The following is an 11,154-nucleotide window of genomic DNA, read 5'->3' as shown; positions in this document are numbered from 1 at the left end:
TTTGGCAAGCTCTAAACAGTTCTCAACCACGATAAAGTTAAAATTTGTATAAAAGCAACTATATTGTAAATCTTAACGTGCTACTTGACTAAAATACTGCAACTCAGTACTATGATATAAATACAACAAAAAACACACAAAGAGTAAATTTATGATACTGAAGTTAATCTAGTCAAAAGTTTGGCAATGTCTGTTGTATGTGTGAACATAAAACTATTCATGCTAGATCGTTTTATTATTGTAGGTCTAGTTTTTGTGTATTTTATTACTCTAATTAGTTTTCTGTCATGTTTATTGTAATACACTTTTCTCTATACCACTGTTTAATGCAGTGTTTTGAATATTACCCTATGAGGACCACATTGGAAATAAGTGTTTTTTAAAATACTTTTATGTGTCAGCCTCGGTGACTTTTTATACCTTGTATTTCAATATGTACAATGTACTTGTATACATTTTTACCTACTAAATTCAAATTCAGCATGTTATTCACAGCTGTCAAAATACTTTTAGAAAAAATATGATGTGTAGTACATCAGTTACCAATCATTTATTTAAACCCCTGACACATGAATTCGCTGTAAAAATGTACCCAACTTCTTACATTAAGTACATTTGAAAATATCATTCAACCATTTTTTGATCAGTGTTTGAAACTATGTGACATTCAGGTTTCACATGCGAAACAACTTTCACCATATTTGGGTACCTTGATAACATATATGGCAGAGTACCAATTCCATATTTGGTAATAAGTATCCCTAATACCATATAAGGGAAAATGTATTTTCCATATTTGGTAACAGATGAACAAGTGACCCAGATACATGTATTACACAGACCTTGTTTCCATATATGGTAAATGAATTATGAATACTATTAGATTATAATAATTATGCTATCAATAACAGAATCAAAATATATCAATTCAACCACAGAAATATAAACCATAACCCTGTCTTTTTAAGATAAATTTTTGAAAAAACCTCATAAAGTATAATAAAAATAAAGATGCAATATGTAGATAGGATATTACTATTTCCATAAGTTTTATTTTTTGTGTGTGAATAAATCCCACGAAGCTGCACATCAAAATATAACATATCTTGCTTTGAAAATGGCAATCAGACAAAGAAAATACACGGACTTCACAAATACACCATCAAACAGTTTTTCTTTAGAGCAAAAAAACCTACAACATTACACATTATCTGATATTATGTTAGATTCTGGGTCAAAGGTAGAGAATTTTCCATAATACCATGGTAACTAAATTTAGCTCAATTTGTACCATTTGTTTGATTTATCTCAGTCTAAAAATGGCATTCAATAATTTAGTAATTTGGAAACAGATGCTAGTTCATTCCCATTAAATTATCATGGTGCTACATAAAATACGTGTACAGGTTTAACCTTATATAGATTTCCCTATCTCATTTATATATAATGTATTGTAGTGTATTTGGTTAAAATCTTAACCCTGAAGGCCCAACAAGCATAAAATCTATCGTAAAAATCTCTATAAGAAATACTTGTCCAGCCCCTAAAAGGACAGCCTCATTTGTCTCATGTAAATTTATCATTGCCATTCTGTACTTGGCCTTCTTGTAGATGAACTGATCACCCCTTGATCATAATGGTACGATTCAATCAATATATTATAATGATCAATGGCTGGATTGTACCACTTCAAATTGCAGGGGGTTACAGTCTTACAGCGTGCATGGGAATACCTGTATCTCAATTTGCTGGGGTGACACACCCAAAGCAAACAGAGACACAGATAATACGACATGCGACTATCGCAGAAAGGCAAAGGGCAGATTCAACAAAGAATATAGTGCTGTGAACTGGTCATCAATACGTTTGTATACTGTCTGCGACTGAGGAGGAATTTAAACCATGCAATATAAGGGTTTGCAACTTGCTAATTATATGCAAATAATCATTTTATCAAAACATGCACATCTATATTTAACTAAAAAAGAACAAAAAAATAGGGAAAAAGGGTTAGGAAAGCATTTGTGTATTTATGTGTATGTATGTATATATGTATGCATGCATGCATGCATGCGTGCACGCACGCACGCTTGCATGTATGTATGTATGTACATACATTGTATGTATGTATGTATGTATGTATGTATGTATGTATGTATGTATGTATGTATGCATGTACGTATGTATGTATGTGTGTGTGTGTATGTATGTATGTATGTATGTATGTATGTATGTATGTACGTACGCATGTATGTATATGTATGTATGTATGTATGTATGTATGTATGTATGTATGTATGCATGAATGTTTTTATATATTGTCTTTAACATCCATTTTTCAATCTTGAAAATTTAACAAAACAAAAAATTACCCATACTTATTTTTTTTTTAAATTCAGAAATATGACCATAAAGCATAAGTAACAAAACATGCGAACATATTCCATAACATCTGAAACTTTGGGATAAAATAAGCAAAACAAAACAAAGGCTGGGTAGCAAGCAGCAAATATCAAATCTTATATCTTACATTTAGCATTTCAAAAATATATGCCAAAAAGAAGGTCCACTACAAATAAATCATAAACTTAAAGTAACACAGTCTGTAACTGATTCTGAATTCCAATTTTTTGTTAAAAGTCAGTTTACAATATACACATACTCATAAAACATACTGAAATTTAATTGAAAATCTCAAGTTGGAGTATATACATCACAAAACAAATTGTCATAAACCAAATTGTGATATTTTTAGTAGATTTTGGTACCAAAAATATGTACACCACAGAAAGACTTTTAAAACATTTCTAGTATTTTTGGTACCAAAAAATAGTATTTATTATGATAATGTAATTTTAAATTTGTATCTAAATTCCTTGTGACTCTACTCTACAAAAATTTGGGGATTAACTTCCAAGAAATTTTTGACTCTGTGAGTTGCAATTTTCATTAGTAATGATGCGATATGTTTGAACAGTTTGACCTAAAGATATTTCAATACAGAACAAGAATAACTACCAGGAACGACAAATTTACAGACTGTGTTACTTTAACATGCAGCAGAACAGTAGTACACTATTGATGCCCAGTACTAAAAGGTGACTGCACAACAACTGCAGAATTCACAATTCCATACAAATCACTTTTTTTCTCTTCTTAATATTTTTTTTTAATTCTTCCACAGCAGGAGTGCAACCACCCTTGATTCTTTAGTTGTACCTCCACTTGGCCCTTTGCTCTCTGATATCATTGACCAAGTTCTGTGCAAAACAGATTCCACAGATCTGAAAAAAAAACAATCAACAGATAGTTAGAAATCTCACATAAAAAGGAAATACTGTGGAAGTATGTATTTTAGCTATAAATATAAATAAATTTAGCTTGTTTTGCCAAAATGAAAATTTTTTGTGTGCCAAAATAAATTTGTTGAAAATGGAATCACTTTACTTGTAATTTTTATGTGAGTTGAGATAATAAAAGAAGATTTACAAGTGATGAGCATGTACAATGTACACATGTGTGTGTGTGTGTGTGTGTGTGTGTGTGTGTGTGTGTGTGTGTGCGCGCGTGTGCGTGTGGGTGTGTGTGTGTGTGCACAGGGTTGTGCCAAATGCTGGCTGGCAGATGAGACCAACTAGGACTCAAAACTGTCCACCTTTGAGAGGTTGTCAACCACTACTTACTTCAAAGTCACAAACATATTTCTCTCCTAATTCCCCAGTTCTTATGTTTATGTATTCTTGTCTGTATGTGTGTGTGTGTGTGTGTGTGTGTGTGTGTGTGTGTGTGTGTGTGTGAGGATGTGTGTGTGTATATGTGTGTTTGTGTATGTATGTGTGACGATGTGTGTGTCTGTGTGAGGGTGTGTCTGTCTGTCTGTCTGTCTGTCTGTGTTTGTCTGGATAGGGGTCGGCCAGGCCATTACAGTGACTAACATAGGCACTATTATCTGTAAGTGTCTGTGTCTATGGACTGTTTGTCTGAGTCAGGGGCTACCAGACCAGGCCAGGCCATTACAGTCACTATATATTATCATAGGCACTATTATCTTAGTGAAAACTCAAACCAGTTACATACTATTATGCCAGTGTGTGCAGTAGTCAATAACATACCTGTAATAATGCAATACCAATGGCTATAGCTCCAACGATGATCAGATTTGTCTCAAGCCAAGACTTAAATGCTGGCACACAGCCTGTTTCAAAGATGATCTCAGACCTTGTGTTATCCTTCAACAAATCAAAACCATCAACATTAGAACTTTTCTACGCTACTGTTGATTACTACTAATTATGGTGGTATACAGCTGGTGAATGAACAAACAAAGATTTACATAATAGTAAAGAGTACATGAAGTGTCCTGTATAGATAGAAGATATTCTTTTTTTATAAAAACAATAACATCGTTGTCTGTGTTCTGTGCTCGAGTTCTTTTCAAACAGAGCACTCTGAAGTACTGTACGGTATGTGTCAGCTCATTATGCGTTCTCATTCATTGAGTAAATTCCCTCAGTGCTCTCATTTGACACTAGAACACCTTTTTGGTATTGTGTCAGCTGTAGGTATCAGGTGCTCACAGAACAAGAAAAGAACAAACGACAATAAAGGTAAGAAATAAATAAAGAAATTGCACCTAGTTCACTACATCAAATTTTAATCAGATTGGTATAGAGTTAGACTACACAATATAGTTTGCAATTTTTCTTCATTTATTTAATACCGTGTTTTGGTTGAAATCAAAGTTTCTAGCCATAGGACTGACTTTATTCCTGTATTTAAAAACTATTACATGAAAATTATGAAAATTTGATAATGTATGTCGGTCAATAAAATTGAATTATTAAACAGTATTCATAAAGATGACAATAATGGTGGTTGTGGTGACGATGATAGTGTTGGTAGTGGTGGTGATGATGACGATGACAACAATGATGATGATGATGATGATGATGATGGTGGTGGTGGTGGTGGTGATGATGATGAGGATGAGGATGAGGATGATGATGATGATGATGATGGCAGTGACAACAACAATGATGGTGTTGATGATGGGGGTGATGGTGGTAATGATGATCACAACAATAGTAATAATGATGACAACAGCAATGATGGGGATTATGATGATGGGGATTATGATGGTTGGAATAATGAAAACAGTGTTGGTGGTGGTTATAATGATGATGGCAATAGTGGTGGTGGTGATGATAAAAGAGAAATAGGAGGGGAATGTACATGACAGGATAGAGGTTGTAGCCATGGTAACAATGAATGTAATAAGTTAATTAATGATTTGATGCTTCTCTTCTGTTATTAAGCAAAGTCAAGCTAGTGATTTCTAAACCACTGTAAACTCAAGAAGTGGTTGAATCTTATGTGAGATAGTCCAGTGATGTTGTACGTCTCAACACAGTTACTTCCTACCATTACAGCTATACCATCAGAAGAATAGAAATACATTACAATCCTCTGACAGATTCCACCTCTGAAGAGAACCAGAACTGTTTAAAGATTGGTGCACAAGGTAAACACAATTGACAACAGTGTATCAACACAGACACTAGAGGGCAGTGTAACAATATCACCATATTCAACCAAATGTGATAATTAGTATCGTAACTAGACTGCAAACATATTGACCCATCACCTCTGAGCACCAACCAAGCCACCTTGAAACAAAAAACACCGCATACATACACCCAACATGATGCATATAGGGAGAAATGTATTTGTACAACCAACTTATTTCCCTACAATTTGATTCGAGATTTTGAATAAATTGCCAGCAAACATCTTTCTTTTCTTAGTTCAAAAATGCATTTGCAAAGCACATATGATTCTGGAACTTTTTTGGTCAACTTTCCAGGTGAAAATATTAAAATACGTACTTTAGTATGGTGTGTATTACTTCCTTTCGTCAATGCTCTGCATAATCTAACTAAAATTGTAGGCATTTTCTGAACTTTTGCATTTTTAATTTTTATCTTCATGGATAAGATTTAATAGTGCATAAAGTTAACAAAAATGACAACAGTGGATCAACTCAGACACTAGAGGGCAGTATAACATATCAATAATTTTTCTCAAATAGATGTCTATACATGTTCAACAGCATTGTACCACTCCATCATTTCATCCATGTGTGTTTACATTAGATATAAGATATAAAACAGTGTCTTGAAGAAGAGAATAAGTTGTAGATAAAAATGCATTGAATAATTTCTTATGTTTTTTATCAAAAATCACACATGGGGATGAGATATGGAATATTGCAGATAAGCTTCATTATGAAATTTTATTGCCAAAAACAAAACAAAAAACTTTAGCAAGCCAAACTATAGCATAAACATGCCATATAAAGCCACGTAAAAGTGAAAATAGCTACAGGCTAGGATGAATACAATATAATTAGACATTTAAGATGCAACATTTTAGAAAAAATTTAAACTAATTCATGGGTCAAAGGTCAAATGAAAATGGTATCATTCTGACTACAGACTTGCTGTGAAAGAAATTGTTATGAAAAATCACAGAAATCAGAGATTACAAAATTTTACTTTTACAGTTGACCAACTTGCAAGGAGAGGAAAATAATGAATAATTGAGGTGAAAGGTCAAGTAAAGGTCAAGCAAAGGTCAATCAACCATGCACTTTGTAGTTTGAATATAAAAGTGTATTGTGTATGCAAATACAAATTCTACCTCATGACCTTTGACCTGTGGGTGAACTGTATCATAAGGTGAGAGTGTTCATGTTATTGAGAAGAAAATATAGAAGTGAACAGTGATCATTTTTGTTGTCCCATGCTAAAAATTATCACATCAACTAGAATTCTACATATTTTTGAAAAATTTGATCTTATATACGCTATAAACATTCACAAGAATGCAAGCAATTTTATAATTTATGTTTCCCATGTTTCAAGTTAGAACGATAATGCTACATATTATTGAAAATATGATATAAAAAAATATAAAAATTATAATAATTTTTCTCCAAAATATAGTTCCTACAAGTTGCATTAGCAAGATGTTTACCACCAATATACAAGTTCATATTTATCTTTTGTTAAACAGATATGTTATTTTAATGTCAGACCATCATTTCAGAACTATCCCTATTTAATACATGTACCCTGCTTATATCACAATCTCTGATTTTGTTTTGCTGTTTCATTTTGGTAGAAAACAAATTAATAGTGAAATCATTTTTGTGGGATGAGAACTAAAATGGACCAACCTCCCAACCCCAAATTAAAAGAATTTAGTTTATTATCCTACTACATTGAACTACAACCCATAACACCAAAGTAAAGCATTTTCTGTATGTACCACGATCATTTATAACATCCATATCAAGTGTAAAAGTATACTGTTTCATTTGCTAATTGACCACATTAGAAAGGCCACATGCTAGGCTTGTAAATAAACCAATTGAAACAGTATACTTTTACACTTGATATGAATGCTATAAGCAAGTGTAGCACATAGAGAAAGTGCTTTACTTCAGTATTACTCATTGTATTAGCAAATGAAACAGTATACCTTTACACTTGATATGAATGCTATAAATGAGTGTAGCACATAGAGAAAGTGCTTTACTTTGGTGTTACTAGTTGTAATATGAATGCTATAAATGAGTGTAGCACATAGAGAAAGTGCTTTACTTCAGTGTTACCGGTTATATTCATCTTACCCCTTACATGTACAAACATGATTTTTATCATCTCTTAACAAAAACACAGATTGTACAGACTAACAAAATATAATTACAAAGTAAATTATACAATCCTTCTCACTTTAATTTCTAACGAGTGACAATAAAAAAAAGTGAATCACATACACCACACAAAAAAATTCATCAAACTTTGGGTTAGTCAGAAACACGACAATAATACCAATACAAAACACAACATATGGAAATATAAACGACCAATGAAAATAAGTAAAATTTGGTTTTAAAAACATGGAAGTAATGAATAAAAATAAACAGTATAATTCATATTTTGAAATAAATTATACTATTGTTTTTACAAATATGAAAGAGATACAAGTTTTTTTCAAGTTGATAAAAATCTGAATTTGAGACAAGAAAGAGACATTATGAAATTAATGAAATAATAGAGGAATGTATACTTACAAATTCTGACTTTCTGACATCATAGCCACACTGTGTATTGACAACGTTATCCTGTAAAACCAAAAAAAATTAGATATTTATTGTATGAAGTAGATTGATAAAGACACAAAATTTAACAAACTGTGTCCCTTTAACTAGTATTTACAAATATTTGAGATGTTTGTTGATGTTGATGAGTACGGTTGAATGGTTGGTGTGGTTTCAAATTATGATGAGTAGTTGCTTGGTAACACTTCCCCTCCCCCTCCCCTCCCCCTCCCCTCACTGCATGTACAATTACCCATGATAATATTGCTAGACTTACAACTTCAGCTTCAATACAACAAGAATAAGGCACACCACACGCTTCCCTTGATCCTCTTTCTTCCATACTACAGTTGAAGTACACATTGACTTCCCAATCCTGATAACTTGCTCCTCCACAACATTGCAACTGAAAGAAATAAGATCAGTACACAATATTTCAGTCACTGAAAAATAAACAATATCAGTCTGGCCACTGGGGGCGCTATTCAGAAGTGGGTTTCTAACCAGAATGTGCACCTTGTAATACATTGTTCAGTTCTGTAGCAACACTTTCAATATCCTCCTTACCCAGTTCTTCATGACAAAAGTTCTGAATCATGAAATATATGGTTGATTTTAGTTTTCATATTCATGAATAAATTTTACATCTATCATGTGGACTACTTTTAATATTCTGTAAAACTATCATATGGCTCAAAATCAACTCCATAACACTGTATTTCTGACCTCCAATTCCTATAACGTTACTATTTTCTCTTTACATCTCTGACTCGAGGAAAAAACGTTGTTTTTATTAGTGAGTGAAATCCCATTTGTCGTAGGATACATACCGACTGTTGAATACCATCTATCAAATCTTGCAAATCAGGATCCTCACGATAATTCACAATGATGTTAGTTATTCCACCAGCAATTTTATCTTCCACCTAATATAAATAGATAAAATATAGTCATGTAGGTTATATACAGTTTAAGTGATAGTGTGAAAAGACAGCATCAAATACAGATTGTTTGTCTTTTTGTTTAGTAAGTGTACAAAGATCACTGACTAGCAGGCTTTATTTATATCATCAAATATTTTAACAGAATTTCATTCTGAGTACTACTGGTATTACAAATATTGATGTTTAATTTAAAGTAATAGATAGCAAGGGTATTAACACCATTGAACTTTCACATAGTAAAAAAATGTGTAACTATTAGATGGATGAACTTGATCAGTAGATGGAGGCACATCTAGTAAAGGGATGGGTGGGTGGGTGGATGGATGGATGGATGGATGGATAGATGGATGGATGGATGGATGGATGGATGGATGGATGGATGGATGGATTTGATTGGCAAATTGGTGGAATGATAGATGCATATTTACTGATAGATAGATAGATAGATAGATAGATAGATAGATAGATAGATAGATAGATAGATAGATAGATAGATAGATAGATAGATAGATACAGATAGACAGAGACAGATAGATAGACATATATAGACAGACAGACATAGACAGACAGACAGACAGACAGACAGACAGACAGACAGAGACAGAATGACAGAATGACAGCTAGATAGGATAATATACATATATATATATATATATATATATATATATATATATATATATATATATATATATATATGTATATACACATGAAGAAATGAAGAAATACATAACTTATAGACAAATTTATAATGTATAATAGAGAGAGATAGAATGATAAGATTAAAAGATACACAGTACAAATGTATATCAAAAGATACTGTGCTACCAACGCTGTACTTACCCAATCTTTATATACAAATCCCAGAATTCCAATGGCTAACTCAGCGAAAAGAATGATACCCAAAACTACACTATACTATAGAAACAAAACAAAATAAGTACAGAATATTAGTATTGGGTACAATTTACTGACTCGAGTATTTGCTAGATTAAAATACTTTAGTATACATCACTGTTGGCACACCTGTTGTATCACGAGCAAGGAGTATAATCCTACAAACAATGAATATCTTTCTGTTGAAGTAAATTGTCGGAATTTTGTGATGGCGCCCTCTATAGTTCAGTTGGAGAGCACCAAAATACAGCTTCAGGCGTATACGATGTCATAGAAAGATTTCTAATTTCATATGGTAATTTCTATAATGGTCTATTATTAGTACACAGTATCTATGTCAAGGTAGTCATTTCTATGTTTCAAAACATATATTTCTGAAATGTGATTTATTTATTTTTACTATAAATTACTAGACTGTTACATTGTGTTAATATACAAGAAGGCATTTTAGTCACTACTTATTTTTTATTTTTTGACAAAATAAGTGAAAATAAGTCTTTAGCAAAAATGTCCCGGTTTACAGTATATATTCACAATGACAAGTGACGACTGATTTTAGTCTCTAAATATAACGTACAAATAATTAATGAAATGCAAACATATAACAAATAACACTGTCATTAACAATATGACAAATTGATACTAATTGAATAAATATGTAATTCTATAGATTTATGGTAAATAAAGTCTCTGTTTTTGTTGAATATAGTTTTTATATCTTTTGTTTATTTCTGTAATTTAGCACCCTATTAAACATCAAACATGTTGACAATTTGTTGATACATGCTCAAATGGTCTGGACAATATATTTCTTGTGTTTACACATGGACATCAAGTCAGTGTACACTACCATCACTATCTAGTAGACAGGTAATTCAGATGATTCATACTGTTTACACATGGACATCAAGTCAGTGTACACTACCATCAATATCTAGTAGACATAATTCTGTTGATTCATACTGGTTACACATGGACATCAAGTCAGTGTACACAGTACCATCAATATCTAGTAGACAGGTCATTCAGTTGATTTATACTGTTTACACATGGACATCAAGTCAGTGTACACAGTACCATCAATATCTAGTAGACAGGTAATTCAGTTGATTCATACTGTTTACACATGGACATCAAGTCAGTGTACACAAT

The 11,154-nt window shown here is 32.2% G+C and overlaps 1 protein-coding gene across 1 annotated transcript in view; it reads right to left on the bottom strand.

Moving 5' to 3' along the window:
* Nucleotides 1–2,414: 2,414 nt before the first annotated feature.
* Nucleotides 2,415–11,154, bottom strand: part of LOC144452200 (tetraspanin-5-like) — a 30,296-nt gene continuing 21,556 nt past the window's right edge. Inside the window, exons 4-9 of the mRNA XM_078143250.1 lie at nt 9,949–10,023; nt 8,995–9,090; nt 8,442–8,570; nt 8,138–8,188; nt 4,113–4,229; nt 2,415–3,284 (exon numbers count right to left, since the gene is read on the bottom strand). Coding sequence (XP_077999376.1) covers nt 3,210–3,284; nt 4,113–4,229; nt 8,138–8,188; nt 8,442–8,570; nt 8,995–9,090; nt 9,949–10,023 — 543 coding nt within the window. The 3' untranslated portion in view covers nt 2,415–3,209. The remainder of the gene's footprint in view (nt 3,285–4,112; nt 4,230–8,137; nt 8,189–8,441; nt 8,571–8,994; nt 9,091–9,948; nt 10,024–11,154) is intronic.

This window comes from Glandiceps talaboti, chromosome 22 (assembly GCF_964340395.1).
Source record: "Glandiceps talaboti chromosome 22, keGlaTala1.1, whole genome shotgun sequence".
Classification (NCBI taxonomy): domain Eukaryota; kingdom Metazoa; phylum Hemichordata; class Enteropneusta; family Spengelidae; genus Glandiceps; species Glandiceps talaboti.
Note: the sequence above shows the minus strand (reverse complement) of the source record. Positions and strands in the feature narration are given on the sequence as shown.